The sequence below is a fragment of the Fukomys damarensis genome, unplaced genomic scaffold, assembly GCF_012274545.1.
Source record: "Fukomys damarensis isolate Sample0158 unplaced genomic scaffold, DMR_v1.0_HiC HiC_scaffold_18, whole genome shotgun sequence".
Taxonomy (NCBI): domain Eukaryota; kingdom Metazoa; phylum Chordata; class Mammalia; order Rodentia; family Bathyergidae; genus Fukomys; species Fukomys damarensis.
The window spans coordinates 6,129,026-6,149,638 of NW_022900930.1; the positions used below are offsets into that span (position 1 = coordinate 6,129,026).

A 20,613-nucleotide genomic window follows, 5' to 3' on the forward strand; every position below is an offset into this window, starting at 1 on the left:
ACTCCCGCTTCAGAGCCCTGATTTTCTGGCCAATGGTAATCTGCCTAAATACTCACGATAATTTTCCATGCTGCCAAATGCTAACAATGTCCTATATAATCAAACATAAGCAGAGCCATGACATTGCAGTGCTATCATTTGGGTGAAAGAGGCAGAGCAGGGTTAACGGAGCTAATGATAATGTCTATTGATGATGTTAATATCTTCGTTTTATTTATCACCTTTCTCAATGATCTTGAAAGAGCATTTGTATTCGATTTGTAATTTAAGAAGCAAAGGTAGAATCAAAATAGAGAGCTTTCCTCTATCTCTATTAATTCGCTTTGTTCAGCACACCCCTGAGGCCACTGAATATTTTTTTACAAGACTAGATTACTCAGTTTTAAATCACTTCACTGATTGAGTTCTTGCCATTTCTTTTATAGCCCAGCTACTCTATGATCTCAGACATTAAATCTTGCCCTAGTCCAGACTAATATTTCTTATCCAAAGTATGATACTGTTGAATCCTGAACTAATTACACTGCGAATATAGAATGTGTAATTTATAGAACTAATGCTTTATATGGCAGAAATTTCTGGAATAGAAGAGACCTAGTAGATATTGAGAACCTATAACCCATTAAAATATTAATAAAAAAACAAAGCATTATTGTTAATTTAGGCATCATCAATAAGAGAAGTTCCAGATATTCAACAGTCCCAGACATGTAATTATTACTGAATGATTAGCAAAACAAGAGAATCCTGGGATCTGTAGGTTGAGGTACAGTCCAGGAAGTATTGTGTATGTTTTAGGGTTTGCCACCCTTCCCACTATAATTTTTGAATTTGTGTAGGAAGATTAGGATTTGCTTTATAAAACTCATTTATGTTACAGTTGGACACAAATAGAATAAGGTGGGTAGAGGAGGAGGGGGAGAGAGGAAGAGACAGACAGACATAATAATTGACTTGATTTCTATTCTGAGGAAGCAGTGATCACTGAGGTTACTCTGTCATGACTATGTACTTGTAGCACAGAAGAAATAAAGAGACGGCAGTATCAGAAGCAGAATGTCTTGGATGACAAAAGGCACCTTCGGTGTTTTAGAGCAGGTTGATAAGAAGGCTGTAGACTTCTAACAATGTCTGAAAGACACATCAGTCATGAAGCAAAGGATGAAGGCCAGTCCTCATTTGGAAGGAGGGTTATGTTATAAAATAATCAGATTCCTTTATCTTATTAACAAGGCATAGAAATAGAAAAGTCTATAGTAGGTAGATAACAAAGGGGAAGATTTTTATGGTAATACATTGTGGTTTATTCTTTAACTTCTTTATGTTCAATTCCACCTGGGACACTGCACCCAATGTAAGTCTTCCTATCATAAGGGACGAACAAAAAATAACAGTTTTGGACTTGTAGAATTTACAAGCATGCTTTCATTAAGACACATGTGTATTGAGATACTTAAAAAAACATTAAGCACAATGGAAACTTCAGCCACTCCACTCTATGTCATTAAAACTTGCTACCCATGGTCTTCTCACTGAGTGCCATAATGGGAGAGTGTTTATTGGGTTATGGGGGAAAGATTGTTGCCAAGCTGCCAGTGCCTCCATATGTGGCCAAATCTACATTCTTATTACTCCTGTGGGTCTACAATATTCTATCCACATTTGCTTTTCAGGAGGCATGAAGGTAGCTCTGAAATAATCAGTTGTTTGTTGTGCAGAAAGGCAAGCTACTGGGTATTTTTAGGGAGACTATTTACATTAAAAGGAGCACCTTCTATGTACTACAGATGGGTAGGAATGGGTTTTTAATTGAAAGAGAAAAAAAAAACCTGGGAGAATTAGCAAGCAGTGGGATACTTCCTGTTGGAGCAGGAGGGGATCTCGGGGTGATGTCAGCTCGCTAATGGCAATTCATTTCTTGTGTAGAGTTGACTCGGGTGGTGCTGACATATGAACTTAGTCAAGAAAAAGTTGAAGTATAAGTCAATTACGATTCTGAAATCTGTGTCCCAAGAAAAGAATTGATGGATTTTCTTTTAATGAAAGGCACCTCATCTGTTATAACCCTATATGGAAAGCATTAGTAAAGAAAGTAAAGGAGTTTCTTCAGATGCTCGGAGCTCTGTCCAGTATAAAATTTCCCTACACAGTGCCCTAGGAAGTACAAAGAAGGGGCTTAGGTAAATTCTGTAATAGAAAACGAGGTTGAGAATGGCCCAAGAAAAAGTTCTTAATGAAGCACCCTTTATTTTCATGGGCTTACAGGTTTACCCTTTCAGGGGCTTCCTAGGTCATTTAAGTAGATTCTTCAGGAGCCAAGGTGGTTAAATCCTTAGCTGGAGCTTGGGAATGTTTATTTGAACCTGCAATTATGTAGTGATCTTTATTGTTCATGCGGTTCCCAACATGTCACTTTGAAATTTTCTCATCCGTGTAACCATCAAAAATGAAAACAAACCACTATTTAACTGATGTTTCATTTTCTGAACTGTTAATGTCAAACTGACCTAAGCTGTCTCTTGACAAGTAGGACAGATTAGATGTCAAGTGGCTCAGCCTTGAAGATTCCGTATCTCTCTCTCTCTCTCTCTCTCTGGTCTTTGTGGCATTTCTCTGGATTAGTAACGTTACACATCTGGTCATTAATCCCTTCTGAAGCAGATCTATTTCATCTTTTCAAGCCAAAGACCTTAGTTTAATTTCTACTGGAATAACGAAAAAAGGAAGAAGTTATCCTGCTCCCCAGAATGAAAATAAACCTTACCATTTCCATCTTTTGATTCCTATTTGGTTCTTTTTTTTTTTTCAGAGTACAGAAGCAGTGGATGCAGCAAGTAGGAGGATGGTCTGCAAGCTACCTGATTCTGGTGTTCAAGCTAACAGAACATAGACCCACGTTTTTTTCTTTACAGTCATGGGTATGATTTTCCATAATGATCTTTCCTCTATGAAAAAGCAATGTTCTTCCTTAAAGGCATTGGGTGTTTATGCTTGCCATTTGGATTTACAAACTCATTGCTATTGGCAAAAATGGGCCAGTTCTACTCTCAATAGCATGAGGCATTTATTTTCGTTCTGAGAGCATTTAGGTGTGGCCACCTGTGATAACATAACACTAAGGTTCTGTGCTCCAGTCACAACTGACCAAGCAACAATCACACCCATATATTAAAGTGATCACTCAGAGCTGGCAGCTTCTTGTTTCGGAGAAATACAGCAGTCAGGGACAAGAGAGGAAACCCAGATGCTCCCTTGAAGGACAAAAAAAGGGGGAAGAGAAATCAAAGCAGTAGAGGTCATCTGAGAGTCAAGCAATGTCGTTGCCAAATCTCCAAGAGAAGGTAGGAAAGGAGAAATTGTTCTAGGTACAAAGAGAAAAACTGGAAGGAAGGAAATCCCCAAGTTGTAATATGACCTAGATCCTTCAGCAAAGCTACTGCTCTGTAAAGCTGTTGCCAAGTGCTGTTTTAATCAAAGCCAGCCTATGTTGCAACGCCATTCTGAGAGTGTAGTTATTTCCACCATGAGCTCTATGACAGAGCAGCAGTGAGGAACACAGAACAATACTGGCAACATGGAACTGGATTCTCATTACTTCCTTTCAGATGGAAAAGTTACTCGCTTGCTTTGCTGCAAAGACAAACTACATCTTGGTATTGGACTCGTAATACAGCCATTTCCCACTGATAATTATTTCATATACTTCACCTTTTCTCCCTCAGAAAATTTTAATCACTGTAGTTCTTAAACTCATAGATCATATTTGAAGATTTAAATTTACATACCATGCAGGCAAAAGATGCTAGAAAAAACATGTTTAAATAGAAAAGAGAATGGAATAATGAATAGACTGAACAGAAAAAAGGTTTATGTAGCACTTTCAGCTCATAGGGGTGGATTTGACAAAGATCCTAACTCCGAGGCTGAACATATTACAAGCCTCAAAGTCTTCAAAGCTATTTTATTTACACTGTAGGAAAATACAAACAGAGCACTCAAGAAACTACTCATGTGTGATTAAAACCACACACGGCCCATTTCCGCTGGAGGGATTTGTGCAGGAAATCAACAAATTACTTAAAATCACTGCCTGAACTTTGCCTCCGAGGGACTCTGAGAAATGGTTAAGCTTTGACAATTTCACAAGGACATATGCATCTGTGGTATAGTTCATTGTGCGAGTCAACTTACCTGGGTCATGGAGTGCCTAGATATTTGGTCATATATTCTAGCCATTTCTTTGAGAATGTTACATTTGCATTGGCGGAATCCATAAAATAGGTCAACCTCTGTAATGCGAATGGATCACGTTCATTCAGTTGAAGACTTGAATAAAACAGCAGGCTGACCCCACCTTAAGAGAGAGAGAATTCTCCCCAGACAGTCCCTACACTGGCACATCTACTTATCCTGGCCCACAGTCTCTGCACTAGAACATCAGGTTTTCCCGGTTCTCCTGCTTTGTACTTGAAGTGGGAGATCATCTTTGCTTATTTGGATTTGCTGGGCTTTCTAATTAGACAAGATAATTTCTCACAATAAGTATCTGTCTTTCCATTGAAGTGTCTCTTCCCCGTATCTTATTGCTTTTGTGTGTTCCAGGAACCCAAACTAATATGCCATCTCAGATTTTTGAGTGGCATACAAACGGGCCAGTACACTATCAGCGCTGATAAAACTTTTGCTCTATGGATGGGTGACTATATATATCACAAGTACAAATCAGTGATAGTCACACATTTGATAACCATTCCTTCTTACATTAAGAGCTCACCACCATCATCTGTCTTCAGTCAGTAACCCTCAGACTCTTCAGATATCCACAGTTTTCCCCAGGTACAAGTACCATGCAAGGTTATTACTATGATTATCTAAAATTCTACCTGTTGCCAAATAGTTATCCTGTCATCATTCTTCCTGACATGAAATTCATAGTCCTAACTGCATCCATTGAAAAATATGGCCACAATGATAAAAGCATTCACATCGCAGAGGTATGTTTCAGAAAGAATCCAGTGGTATGCAAGGGTTGTCAGAAGCACATTTTCTTAAAGGTCTTGCTATTGAGTTTGCCTTGTGTTTCAGTGAGGAAGGTCGAAGGCATTTGGAAAAGGCAAATGGCTGGTATGAATTTATTGGAACACGTAGTCCGTTCATCACTGATCCTGAGGACTGTATTGTCTTCCATCACAGCCCTTTAGACTAGGTCTGACACAGCAGGGTTCTTAGTACTTAAAGTAGCAAATACAAGGCACCATGGGTGATTAGTTAAGTGATGGTTTCAATGCATTAACCATTTTAAATGCGTTCACCCTACAGATCTATTCTGAAAACATAGCAGTTAGCATGTGCTTCCTTCGAGAGAATCCAGTCACGTGAACACATAAAAATCAACCAACAAAGCTCTTTCCTCCATATTGTCACCTTCTGTAATAAAAAGTGACTCACATTTCTGAAGAGATCTTTGCCTACTAATCTATGCCATTTTTGCAGGATAGCGCCCAAGGAGTTTTCCAAGAAGGCAGCCTAGTTCTAGAGAATATTTATGTCCTCAGTCTCCTGCTTGAAGGCACTTAGGCAAAATCAACACACCTTAGCACATCCACATCAGTGACCAGAAGAAGGATTTGTATTGACTATTCCATGAAAGATTCAGACATATTTCATCATGCAGCCTTGACAACAACAAGTGGTGATCACTTCGTACTTCCAGTTAGCCATGTTAAGCGACGTGGCCAGGTGCACAAAGCAAATAAGAGATAGAACCCAAATTAAAACCTGTCTCTCTTTGATTCTAATCTCCCTTTGCTTTCTAACTTGGGAAGATAGTTTCTAACTGGGGAAGACACGGCAATTGTGTGATCTGAGGAAAAGGAAAGGCTTGAAATTTAAGAAAGGAACATTCCACTTCCTACCCTCGCAGACCAGTGGCACACAGAGCCACCGCCCTCCGCAGAGCCATCCTCCACCCTTCCCCAGAGCTCTTTGTGTAATACAGGTGTAGCACGTACACCCTGCCAAAGAGGCTGAAACTGTAAGGATATGTTAAATACTTTATAATATGGCAAAAGTCTTGGGAAAATAATAAGCACGCACACAGTGATTAGTAACAGAATTTTGCCAGACATAAAAGTGGTAGTCCCTGCGAGTTTAAAGTAATTTCTGAAACAATTCCTCTTAAAACAAGTATCTGTTTAGAATATGATAAGTTATTTGGAATTACCTCATCTCTACCAGAAACATATTCGTTTACTTTTCTACACTTTCTTTTTCCTGTTTGCTCCTGGGGATCAGGTTTCCTGCTACTTGTTTGACCCAAATCATGGTTGTGAAATTATGTTTTTAAATATAAAACTATGTGGCCATCATGAATAGAAGCGAAGATGTTACGCAGAAGGTGTTACCTAGAATGCAGAGCCCATCTGTGCAGTTTGCAGATTCCTGGCTGAGTCCTTCGCAGAACTTGCCCCCGTTCCTCGGGGGTGGTGCCGTGCACTCTCGGATTCGAAGATGCTCGCACTCTGGGCTGCAGACTGACCACTCACTCCACACTTCCCAGCTCCCATCCACTTCAAAGGGAAACAACATAAACTGCCATTAGAGGGAATCACGCAGCTGGGCAAGACTCACCCCAGATCCACCGCTGCCTTTACAGCTGGGTTTTAAAGCAACTACCACAATGAAGTCAAAACACTAGATCATAATACTGCCTTTTCTCTAGCTGGCCTCTTTTCTTTCTAACAAAAGCAGTGGTATCATTCTCTTGCTACTTCAGACTGAGGCTTATTGAATTTAAGCAAGATTTTGAATGACCAGAGCTTTTGGGTTGGCTAGAAACATCATCATGTACCCTTTCCTAATCTTCCAGGCTCCAGGACAACCGACATGGGCAAACTGCAGAGCACACTGGTAATCAGCCACTGCCTTATAGGTTGACAGTTTAGAACAGGGGGTAAAGTGAACTATTTTTAAGTCCTAAAAACCCCAAACAATAAAAAGTTAAACACAAATATAAGGATAGCATTAAACTAAAACAGGTCAGTCAAACCCCAAGATGCCAGGAGGTAAAAATAGAATTTCTCAGGTCATGGATGGCTGCGGTATGTAGAGATGAACAAACTGAACTTAATTCCATTAAAGATCAACCCTAGAGATTAGGGCAGATGTTCAAGGCAATTGCCCCCCTCCCTCCCAGGAACAGCCTAACTGTACTGCAATTTTTAAAGCAATTAGGCAAGAATAAGATAATATGATAATTAGTGAACTTGAAACAAAGTGCCTGTGCCCTTGTCTTGGTTCTATCAACTTATCAGCTGAGTAACCCTGAGTAAGTCACATGGCCTCTACCATTTATGTTACCTGAGGATAAAACAACTCACAACAGAGTTACATGACATTATAGATGGAAAAATGTCCTGCACAATACCTGGCACATAGTAAGCACTCAATAAATGCTTATTGAATAGGAATCAGAATGAAGCCCGAGAATTTGCTGGTGTCGGAAGCCTCACCTTAGCTTTAAGAGGAACTAAATTAAAAATTTTAACAGACAAGAGACTCCAGGCCAGTGTGCTTGGAGTCAGTGCTCTGTAGTGCATGTGAGACACAGGATCAATTTATTTCTCAGTGGGAGGATATGCTTTCCATACAGAAAGCCATCTTCCATCTCATCTATTTCTCATTGTATAAATTGGGTTACAGCTAGGGAGAGATGAACAAATGGACTGATAGGAGACATGTTTGGTAAATGAAGTCTCTCTGTTCAGAAAACAGGGATGCTCAGACCAAATGTAAGATACAGACGCTGTACTGTAAATAGATACAAAGCTACAATAGACAGAGGGTCAAGCTTTTGGTTTCTGCTCTTTTATATTTAAAGATGTCTTACTAACCCCTTCTTACTATTTATTATACAAAGACATTTCATACAGCAGAAGTTCCTAAGGAGAGAAGGGGTGGCATAGCCCAACTGGACACGGGTAGTATAAAAAAATACTTCAAAACGTTTGGCTTATTGGTAGTAAGCGCTCAGCGTCATATGAGTATTAAACAAAAACACCATGCCCTAAAACATTGTGCAGAGGCATTTCATACTCTTGCTACCACAATGAGTTTGATATCAGCAACTTGGACAGAGACTCAAGAGACCTTGGAAGGGGGTGACTTTGGAAAGGAAGGTTATATTGATGGGTTCACGCCAGTTTAATAGTATTGGTGGCTCAGAAAGGAAAGGGGAATCTGCGTATATCTCACCAGGACAAAGAGAAGTGCAGGTTATTTTCTGCACTGACATTCCCTCACAAAAGGCCCCACCATTGAGAGGAGCTGGGTTGGTGCAGGTCCGGGAACGTTTCTGCCATCCTCTACCACAGCGAACATTGCAGGCTGACCACTCTGTCCAGGAAGACCAGCCTCCATTCACTGAGAGACAAAAATGGGAGGGGAGAAAACAAGGAGAGAGGTTTTTACTGATTGCCTACTATGTGCAAAAGCCACTGTGCCAGGAACTGTGAGTCGGGCATCCAGGGATGAACACACCAGGTGGAGCCCCACTGGTCGTTCTGCTGTGAGGTGGCAGGGGCCTTGTCTCATCTACCCTTCAACTACTCACTGTGAAAGGACGGACCCAGGGAGTTCGCTTCACAGGGAAATTATGAGAAAGAGGAAGAACGCATCAGCAGATCACTAAAGTACTTGAAAGCCCACAGTATAAAAAGAAAATATCAGCATTTGAATTTCTATTACCTTAAGTGCTTCAAAAATAAATCCCAGGGCTCTTCTATTGTGAAAGGAAATGCCTTTACTTAAATAGCTGGGAATTTCTTTTATACAATACCTGAGAGAGTCAGCAAATAGTAGTGTTTGTTTTTGGTGGATTTCATTATGCAAGGAGAGAACTACCTGAAAGCAAGACTGGGAAGAGGGAGGTGGTCTTGGGTTTAGGAGAAGGGAAAGGCAGAAGTTGCCCGCCTCGATGCTTTTCAAATGTAAACAGAATAGAAGAAAATAAGTAAATCTTTCATTATTTTTAGAACAGAGAGGTTGGAAATGTCTCTGCCTGTCTCACAGCAGGCTGATAGTAGATGGAATGGCAAACACGCTAATAGCAATAGGGATGTTTTCTTGCCTGTCAAATGGGGGAAGAAAGACAGAACCCTGCAGCTGATGAACCTCTGTGTCCTTTCAGCTCCACACATTGAAAGCGTTAATAAATTGCCTATCTCTCTGGCTCTCTCAGTGCTGCCCTCCTTAGGCAGTCACGGCTTCGGGGCCGGTCTTACCGTAGACCACCACAGTGGCCGACAGGCTTCTTCTCTTAGCCACTATGTTGGCCGCCATGCAGGTGTAATTCCCCGAGTCAGAGAGCCGTGCCTGCCGGATGATTAGGTTGTGGTCAGCCCTTGTGTCAATGTTCTCATCTTGCTCAGAATCGATGGGCTCCTCATTTTTCAGCCATTCCACCTACAAGAAGAAAAGAACGTTTATAAGTTATTGAAAAATCAGTCTGTTCTACAGTTGGAAGGTGAGCAGTTATGGGAGAGAGGTGTGCCTGTTGCACTGTGCAACAGTGATGACTTTTCTTTGTTCCACGTCCCTTTTATTAAGTTTGATTTTCGTCAAACTCAAGTTACAAAGTGAAAGTAGGAAAAGAACACAAATATCCAACAACTTTGACCCATTTTCTAAAAGTGCAGTGGAGGAGAGAAAATAAGTGCTGGCACGAGGTCACTTCATCCTGTTTCACTAGAGCACATCATGATGAAGGCGATGAGGATGATGATGATGATGGTATTTCAACAATTGTTCTAACACAGAACTTAGAAAAATAAAAAATACACACGCTGAGCTGGGTCCTTTATTCTGGGAAGACATTACATTATTCGACAAAGTTCCAAGTCAGTATGTTATATTGAAACAAAGTTTAATAAAGGTACAAAAAGGTATAAAGTTCAAAGTAACCTAGACTTGAGCAATCACAGACACAAAGCAAATTCAGACCATGGTGTGCTCCAGGTCTGGAGATCCTTCTCTTTGGTCCTCATTTGTGCCAACCTCGTACCTTTATGTTAGAGAAGCTGTTTTCCTCCTTTCACTACCATCCGATGCCTACACTTACCAAGTGGCATGGCTCATATATGAAATGTCCTCCCAAAGTCTTCTGGGTTTGGAAGGTGATTGCTCAAAGGATTGGTACCTTCTTCAAGGGATTAACTCATTGATGACTTTTAGCTGAATGTGGTGTTAGACGGTGGGGCCTGGCTGGGGGGGGTGTGACCTGGAGAGGGGTAGTCTTGTCCCTGCCTCCTCCCTCCTCTCAGCTTCTTGGATATTCTGGTTTTGCTTTGGAGCCAACCAAGCATGGCCTGGACCACTATAACCATGAATGTAAATAAACCTCTTCTACAGTAGGGCCAAACACCCTCCCTGGAAGAAAGACAGCCTCTTTAATAAATTGTGCTGGGAAAACTGGCTTTCTATGTGGCAAAGGTTAAACCTAGAACCATAGCTCTCACCAAGCACTAAGCTAAAATTTAAATGGATCAAAGATCTAAATATTAAAACAGAAATAATCTGATGGAAGATAGAATATATAAAACTCTAGAAGATATAGATGTCGGTATACTTTCTGAACAAAATCCCAGTTGCACAGGAAATACTACAAAGAATCAAAAACATGGATCGTATCCAAATAAAAAGCTTTTGCACATCAAAAGAAACTACCACCAAAGTGAAGAGAAAATCCACAAAATGGGCAAAAAATTTACCAGCTACTCAAAGAACTAATATCTAGAATACATACATAACTCAAAAATAAAAAATCAGACCCCCATATTTAAAGACCCAATCCCAAAATGGGCATCTGAAATAGATGTTTCTTAGATGAAGTACAGACACAAAATAAACACATGAAAAACTCTCCAGAGTAGCTGATCATTTGAGAAATGCAAATTTAAACACAATACTGAGATTCCATCTCCAGAAAGAATGGCTGTCATCAAGAAATCAAGCAATAACAAACGCTGGCAAAGCTGTGGGGAAAAGTAACCCTTCTTCACTGCTGGCGGGAGTGTAAGTTGCTATGACCACTATGGAAATCAGTATGAAGGTTCTACTGGACCTAGCTATTCCTCTTCTAGATATCTTCTTGAAAGAATTTAAAGCATCATACCATTGATATGTGTACTCCCATGTTTAGAGCAGCACAATTTGTAATGGCTAAATCTTGGAAACATCCCATCAACCCAACAACACACAAACGAATAGAGAAATGTGGAGTTTATATACAATGGAATTCTACTTTGTCATAAACAAGAACAAATGAGATGTTTTTAGGTAAATGGATGCATCTCCAGGCCATTCTTTAAGGTGAAATAAATCAGACATACAAGTTTGAATATCGCATTGTTTGTCTTATGTGAAAAATCTAAAGGGTAAATAAGGAGCAAAATAGAGGATGGATATCGGGAAGGAAGGAGAATTAAAATGGGAAGGAGAACAAGGTGAAGGAGGAGGAAGGAAAGGATGAGAAATAGATTTAAAAGAATGGAAGGGAAAAAACAGAAACAAAGCTTTTGTAAATGAGAAGAGCTGAAGAGAGGGAAAGGGAATAGAAAAATACAATTAAGATATATTACATATAAGTGCACATCCAATATGATGAATGTAATTATTATGTATGGCAAACGTACTAATCAAGCACACACACACTTAAGAAAAAACTCTCCTCTACTTTGCAGTGTTGGGGATTTGGTTTCAGTGACGGAAAAGTTACTAATGCCCTAAGCTTCCCTTTCGTTGGACACTTGAAGAAACACGGAAGGCTTTGGGTACCAAGTCCCCCTTCCTGAAATGGAGGCGCACTGCCCTAAGCATAGATGTCACAAAGCAAACCACTTTCCCACGACCGGGTCTTTCCCTGTGCGTCCTCTGCTTCCATCTCTGAGCAATAGCTCCACTCTCTAGGGCCATCTTGGAAGCACCAGGCATTTCTTGTTTGACAATAACTATTTAGCTCTAGTTAGCACATATGTAAGATGCAGTCATTTAACACAGACTCACAATAATCTTAATTTATCATAGAAAGCGCTGGCAGCGACTATGAAGAGACAGCACATCAAAGCAGAAAGATCAAGGGGCGTTTTGTCGTACTCTGCCCACCATTAGCAAGGCTAACAGAAAGTTGGCTTCAGAATAACATGCTCCATTATGCAGTTTTATTGATCAGAAGAAAACCTGTCATGATCTTTGAATCCTTACCCTGAGGATTCCCGCCCCGATAAATGAGTGTTTAGAGAGCAAACATCACCATCATCATCCAACATTTAACCTAGAAGAGGTCTATTTGAGAAAAGAAAATGACAGCAAATGTCCCGAAGAGGTCCGAGGAGTCCAGGAGAACAGAAAGAAGAGCTGTAAAGCAAAGTGAAAGCAAAGCTTCGTAAAATGCAGGCTCACATCTCACCACCGACCCCCAGGAATCCCTACACCATGTTCCAGCCTGGAGAGGCAGCACCGACAGGGAGCTGAGCCGAACAGCATGGTTCTGTCGGACAAAGCAAGGCGAAAGAACCGATTTTAGAACACATTTAACTATGGCTTGTGACTCGGTGTCCTCTGTTCTACACGAACACTTCGCAGAGCTGTTCATATATTCATTTGAAAAGTGCGCAAACGTTTCTTGAATATCAAAGGCTGCTCTTTGTGCCGGGTTAAGTGATGTAAAGAAAAACCAAGACGGCTCATCTCTCCTGGTCCTTACATTTGATAGGCAAGACAGAAAAACACAAATAAATCCACGTCTTCACGAAAATAAGAGGTGACTATAACACTACCATCAATTTCATAGGGAAATGTTTCCTGTGAGGAAAACTATATTACAGAGAACTATATTATAAAAATCACCATCACCCCTACAGTATCACTGGAAAGAACAAATTGATCTCCTTAGAGTAGGTTTAAGCCTGTTGTTGTGCCTCCATTCTCATTTAGAAATTCAGGTATTAATGGTTCCTTTTCTCATGGTTAATTCTCTACTTTTCTTTTCTTCTTTTTGAAATCCGTGATGTCTAAAGGCTCCTTATTCTCTGCTTTTGCATTCTTTTCTCAGGCTCTTGGTAGGCAGTGGGGAAAGTCCAGCCCTGTCTCACAAGTACATTATTCTTAGAGGGTGGACAGCCAGAGAGAGCACTGTGGGTAGTGGCCTTGAAGACTGAACCTCAAAGAATCCCAGCACCTGGAAATCAAAGAAAGCTTTTCTAACAGAATCATGGCCCAGAGAAAAGGAGAGCCGCAGCCATGAGAGATTTGGCTTCAGTTGAAAATTTATAGAAAAATCATTCACAAAATAACCTCAGTCAACAAAGCAGGAAAATACTTGATAATAGGGTAATATAAATAAGAAAAAATAATGTAGATGATAAAATCTATCCCAGGAGGGCCGGGAATGTAGCTTAGTGACAACACTGTTCATAAGAAACAGAAAATGCATTGCAATTAGAAAAATAATGCACACTATTTATAATTTTTAAAGAATATGAGATTTTTTATTATCAAAAAGTTTAAAATCTCATACATATACACATTTAACACCATCTTTCCTTTTGGATTTTGAGGGAGCAGATCACAGTGCATTTAGCCCATTAATACTACTTCCTTTCTGGGGTTTCTGCAGCCACTTTCTAACTACCAGGTCTTTCCGCCGCCTTTCTTCCTGACTCTACCTGATTCCTCACAAAGGATTCAGTTGTGTTACTTTCTAGCTAGAAATCCTTGAACAGCCTTGAATTCTTCCAAAGACTAAGGGATTCCTCTGTGGCCCAGCTCCCTAAGTATTTTCCACCACGTATTCTCTAAGTGACCCCTTGCTCAGTCTGCTTCAATATCCTGGACTGCTTCCTGTTCTAGAAATTCAAAGCAAGCTCCAACTTCAGAGCATTAACATCGCACATCCTTTGCCTGAAGACCTTTCCCCAAAACCACTTCGCCATCAGGGACAGGACAGATGTGATCTCCTGGGAGAGGCCCTGTCCACGAACCCTTTCTAGAACAGAAGGCTGGTCCACTCCTCCCTCGCTTTCACTCTTTTCTTTGTATTTATCACCATCTGATAGTCTGAAACATAGTGGTGCCTATTACATCACTATACCTGTTATCTACTGTATCTTTTTTGATAAACCAAGAATTCAAGAATTTATCAAAAGAAAGTATTAGGGATGTAAGTGAAATTTAAGCACATTATTTCTGGTAGGAAGATGGAAAGCAGGAAGGTAAAGAGGGAAGGGAAGGGGTAAAAAGAAAAATGAGGGGAAGGACAGAAGAAAAGCATCCAAAACAGCAGGCCATGTAATGGAGCTTTGTAAGAAATATAAATCGTGATTCAACTATGTCATTCAGTATTATGCTGGCTTCAAAATTACAATTTTGGCTAGTAGAAACATGGAAAATGCTCATAAACTATGAAAAAGTATGTAAAATAGTATGTTGGTGTTATAAATTTGTAAGACAAAAAAAATCATAAACATAGATATGCTTGAAAAGACTGGAAGAAAACGCAGTGTTTGCAGAGCCCTTGGGTAGAGGTAATGCTCTCTTCTTACTTGTAGCTCATTGCGGCATATTCAAGGCAAAGCTTTAGTAATTTGAAAAAAATAACTTCAGTTTAAAAACATCTCTTTCATTTATCACACAGCACAGCAACTTCCAAGTTTATATTTAGCTACAGAATGTGTATTTCTCACAGCTTTATCTGGAAGCCCAAAATGAAAAAGGATAAAGGAGGAAACATTTGAAGACTGATGTAGAAGTGGGGGTCTCTGAGCAGCAGACGCGTGGCCCTAAGCTTCACAGGCATGGCCACGCCCAGCTCCTGTGCTTTTGTGACTCCACGGAAGATAGATCACACCCTTCTGTGTATGTCAATGAGGCCCTCCACAGATGTTCACTGAACAATCTGTGCTGCCCTGTGATCTGGTACAATCTACTCCCTATGCGCTCAGGAGCCAGTGGACTACACCGCCCCATGTCCAGGCCTGTGTGTACACTCATGTGTACCTGGTGTTCACGTTGATTTCGCTGAGGTCCACCAATCCGATTATGTCTGTAAACAGTCAGAGCATTAGTAGACTAACTGTGGAGCTATATTTTTATTTGTAACCTTAATAGTCTATCCATTTAACCGATGGCAAGATCTTTATGAGCAAATCAGTTTGGTATTTTCTGGGCTTATAAAAGTGAAAAATTGCACTTAGATGTATGCTTTTGTTACTTGGGTGAACTTTAAAACATTTTTTTTTTTTGATGAGCTAAGTGCCCCTAGCACAAAGTATTACGCATACAATCCAGCTCTCTGTCTCTGTGTCTGTCTCTCTCACTCTGTTTCTGTCTCTGTCTCTGTCTCTTTCCCCCCAGCAGTTATAAACAAAAACACTCCTAGAGGCCAGGGAGGTGACATAAATTCATAAAGTGGCACTGGTGTAAGACATCTGCGTGCATCGATTGCATATTAAAGACAAGAAACTGTTCTTCGTTTCCACAGAAGGATGAGCTCATGCTCATTTTTCTTAAAACATGTGGCACTTGCTGTCTCCATTTGTTTTTCCACTTTTAGAGACATGGGCCTTTCCTAAAAAAGAATGTTAGCGCAATGAAAAATGATAATGAAATCATTTTGGCTCAAAAACTTTTCCCTGCTTTTAGTGCATCATGTGGAGCTTCAGATTTATATGTTGGCCTTAACGTCAGGAACGAAGGGAAAGTGGTGATGAAGGCAAAATGTTGACCATGAAATTTGTGTAACAAATCTGGAAGCACAGACCACTGGCCATAGCCTGATAGTTGTCACCCCAACAAAGCCCATCCCACAGCGGTCAGACCTTCTGTTCTTCACGGAAGTCAGGGACAGATATTTTTCATATAATATTATCAGTTTTTATATGATGCTTCATATAATACAAAGTGATTTATGAAGGCCAAACCCAATGTATCTATGGGCCAGATTGTAGATTTGTTGTCAAAACTATAAAGTACCACATTTCTGATCCTTAGTGAGGGGAGCTCACTGCCCTTCCCTGAAGTTGGCCCCTCTCCATTAAATTGGCTTCCCTGATCTCTCAGAATGTCGTGGTTCACAGGTGATACTCCCGTTGTCTTGTCTTTCTCATGCAGTGATTGGCCAGCATCCAGGAACTTCGGAACTTGTACACAGTTGTGGGCAAGCATTATATGAGGGTATACAGAGGCTGAGTCCAGAAATTATTTTCCAGGAGGCTGCTAACACTGGACATTCCTCATTAAGCTCCTAACAAAAGCCATCCACATTTTTCTAATTAGCATTACGGGATCAATACACCAAACCACCTTGAGGCTAACAATATATTTATCAGTGATCTGAATGACCTTGTGCTAACAGGTCATCTCTCTGACAGAAAAATAAAATGCTTCTGAAGGTCATTCGTTGGAGGCAGTCACTCCCCAGAGAAACACTTCTTCACTTGGTTTCCACTGGCTTGGTTCAGATGGTTGATTCCAGTTAGGAACATGTGAAGAAACTAGTGACTGTGGGCTAAGGAGCTTATGAATGTGCAAGATGCCTTCGCTCATTAGCATTACGTTATGTACAGATGGTCTGCAGTTTATAGTTTTTTTTTCAGTTTATAAACAAATCTGGAAGCACAGACCATCAAAGACAATTTGATTTCATGCCAGATCGCAGGTTCCTGATCAGTCATTCTGATTACCTGAGGACAGAAGGTATGTAATTGATGCCTATAGGCAGCTTAGTGTAATCAGAGAGGGAGGTAGATGGCTTTGGAGAAGGGATAGATAGAGGGTACTTTACTGGAAATATTTTATCAGGTTTACCTAGAAATAGTTTGTCTGTATCATAACATTTTACTTATTCTGACCTTTCCTCAAAACATCGATGTATGTAGATACATAAACGCTATATCTAAGTATTTATTTCTACCAAACAAGCTGTCAGAATTCTTATGCTCTTGTCCTTGATCTTAATATCACATAACAGAATGAGGAATGATGTTATAAGAAATAGAAAAACAAAACAAAACAAAAAAGCAAGGCATACCCAAGATAGTAAGAAAGGAAAGCCATTTTAATAGTTCACTTCTCCCTGGCAAGACCTATGCCCCTTGACCTTTGGATTCTAGACATCTCCTTCATGTTCCCTGAAGGATCAGAACATGTCAGTAAGGATCGTTCTCTGATGTCATCAGCCTGATACTCCTAGTCCTCAGCTCTGCTTCCTCTCTCTTGGGATGTGCTGGGCTTGATGTCAAATGGAGTTGCTGGTGTATGTTACACATTTCACGAGTATGACTTTTGCAGTTTTGCAGTTCTCTTACTCTACCTGTGTTCATGTTTTTGATGCCCTACTCATGTGCTTGCTCAAGAACCTGGACAATTTAAAAAGTGCCATATCTGCATCAAGAGAGGTAGTATTAGTCTTTGCTTTATGTCACAGCATTGCAAATATGATATAGAAGAGTGGTATTTGGTCTATAGTTATTTTAAAATATATATTGGAAGCCATTATTAGCTCATAATGGCCACATATGATTTCATATTGAATATCATCTATTCACTCAAGGTATTGGTACATAAAGTACTCCTTTTATTTTTACAATCAAAGATGGCTTCAAAAGGCAACCTTGGCTGATAGGATAGGGTGGAAACAGGGCCTTGTAGGTTTTGTTGGGTAGAGGCAGGGAAATACTGGAACACCACAGTGATTCACAACGTGATCATTCACTACATCACCTCTCACAAGTATTTTGAGATTATTATGTAAGGAAAACATGATAGGATTTCTTTTAGATAACACAGAGAAAGCTGAAGGATCGTTTTCACTCTGAATCAGGAAAGCTGAGAGGCTCACAGGGAGACAAGGATGGGGACAGAGTAGGCCAAGCAGAAGTCAAGATGGGTTAATTAACACGGACCTCGAGGAAGCCTCTGAATTTTCACACCCCAGGGGATCGGCATAATCAATGAGCTTATCATTCACTTTAAGCCACTATTGAATTTTGATCGAAAGGATTATTTTCCATCCTGATAACAGTAATATCTGGAGTTTCTTGAATGCTTGTCTGTACCAAGTAAATTTCATGTGTGTGTAAACTGATTTGATTTGTAAAACATCTCTAGGAGCAGATACCATACTGATTAGTCCAACTTGGCAGATAAAGAATTAGATATTTAAGTACTTTGCATGAAGTCATATATAGTTAACAGTACAGCCAGAATTTGAGTTCAAGTCTTGCTTTTAACCACTATATTCAGTCATCTTATTATTCACCATATGTGGGTGGAGTAACTACAGGGCTTTTGCAAAAATTACATTGGGTTACAGAGGTTTGTCTCCATTGAAGAAAATTTTGAAAATATATTTTGGGCTTTTCTGATCATTCCGAAGGAAAAACTGAAAAAAATTGTCTGGGCAAAGGGACATCATAAAGTGTCTTATTTCACTTACAATGATTAAAAGGGAGGTCTCAGTTGATGCAGACATTCCAGATGCACTATACTAAGGTGCCAGAAGGTTGAGAAAGTGATGAGAGTTTTTTGATATCAAAACATCACTCCACTATAATATATGTCCCTGTTTAGCTCATGCAAAATCATCTGGCGTTTTGTATTTTTGGCCACAAGTAGAAATGAGAAGTGCAAGAACACCACTGAAATCCTGCATGATAATACAGCCCATGGCCTGAAATACTTAAAAAGCCATTTGTATCCAAGTCTAAGGAGGGACTTATAAAAACACATTGCTTCCTGGAGAAAAGGGACAAGAACTTCTGTTCTTTTGCTTGCATTGGACTGAAACATGATTCAGAAGAAGTGGCAGCCATCTGTGACCACGAGCAAAAGGCAAGGCAAACACAAAGGTATTTGTATTGTCTTTTTCTTGCAAGAAAACACATTGTGATTCAATACGTTATTTTGTTTGCTCTTCATAACTACATTAGGGTAGACAAAGAAAACCTTATGCTTCCCATTTGACTTGTTACATGACTTGCCAGAGACACCATGCATCCAACATGCTGGCAGTGCTGGCAGCAGGCCCCTTCAGGTACCTTTTCTACCACGAAGCAAAACTTTAGCTGTTTTCTTAGGACTCTTACTGACAACATGAAGAGCGGCTCCTTAACATTTCCAATAATTGGACTTGGCATTGTCAAATATGTCTTATATGGGACTTACTATTACTTAGAGTGGCACTCCTGCACTTATAATGAATCATATTATCTTCTAATGTTAGTTTAGGCCATTACTCCCTTTGCTATTTTCAGATTAGATGTCACCTGTCCTCCCCTCTCTCCTTGATAATATTTCCTTCCAGTTATTTATAACAGTACTATCATGTTTCCCTTTTCATCTGCTTTTCTTCCTAAGCTGTATGGATGGATTTGAAAGCCACCTACACTGCAGTTTCTTCAATTTAGCTCCACTTATCTGATTATGCATCACAAAAGGAAGCAGAAATTCAGCTTAATTGAGAAGCCACCACAGCAGAACTTGGCAAATGATAAAAACTTAATGATCACAGTCAGACTCACACTCAGGGATACTGAATGAAATGACAGGTGTGACTAACTCTGTAGAAGCCTGCATTCTGATCACGGAACTTTCTGTTCTGACACTGAGTCTCATGTCAGGTCAGTGTTGTTCTTTCACTTTTCTGTTTCAGTTATGAAAGTCAGGGGCACTCTCGTGCTACATTTTTTAAAATTTATTTTGACAAGTTAATGGTCTCTGGGAAAGCGAACATTGCCCTGTGCTATTTACAGAAACTCAAGCATTGGCACAAGCGGAGAATGAAACATGTTTACTGTAATGTAAGGCATGCACAAGAATGATGATCAGAGGAAAGGAGAACATTAAACTGATGAAATATAAGAATGAAGAGAGGTATGCAATCAAAAGAAGTGAAAGGGAAGGTCCAGTCTGTCACTCACTTTATTCCTGTGCTTCCCATAGCAGAACAGAGCTTGAATTTCACAAATTCTGCCTTTGTTCACCATCTATGAGGGGAGAAACAGTTTTGCTTTTGAACCTCTGAGGAAGGTACCTTTAGGGATGCTTCCAAAGCATGATCCCCCACGTTCTCTGAAACACAGCATGATGTAACATTTCACTTAAAGGATGATGTTAGGGTGGGGAGGACTCTCTAACAAGATTACTAAGAATTGGCTTTCAGATGGACTCAGAACTGTTTCCATTGGGGTCGCAAGGGAATAATAATTCAAAGTTCCTTACAATAACATACAAAAATGAAATATCTAGGAATCAGTCTAACAAAGGAGACAAAAGACCTCTACACTGAAAATTAGAGCACTCTGAATAAAGAGATCGAAGAGGATATAAGAACATGGAAAGACATTCCTTGCTCCTGGGTAAGAAGAATCAACATAGTGAAAATGGCCATACTTCCAAAACTGTTATACAGATTCAATGCAATCCTGACTGAAAACCCAACAGTTCATGTCACAGAACTTGAGAAAACAATCCAAAAATTCAACATTTCTCAGACGAACAAGTAAAAGCAGCAAATAAATATATGAAAAAATTATCAGCATCACCAGTCATTCTAGAGTT

At 40.0% G+C, this 20,613-nt stretch overlaps 1 protein-coding gene across 1 annotated transcript in view; it reads right to left on the reverse strand.

Moving 5' to 3' along the window:
* Positions 1-20,613, reverse strand: part of Unc5d (unc-5 netrin receptor D) — a 222,611-nt gene that overhangs the window by 96,250 nt on the left and 105,748 nt on the right. Inside the window, exons 5-7 of the mRNA XM_033765579.1 lie at positions 9,282-9,462; positions 8,254-8,421; positions 6,405-6,569 (exon numbers count right to left, since the gene is read on the reverse strand). Coding sequence (XP_033621470.1) covers positions 6,405-6,569; positions 8,254-8,421; positions 9,282-9,462 — 514 coding nt within the window. The remainder of the gene's footprint in view (positions 1-6,404; positions 6,570-8,253; positions 8,422-9,281; positions 9,463-20,613) is intronic.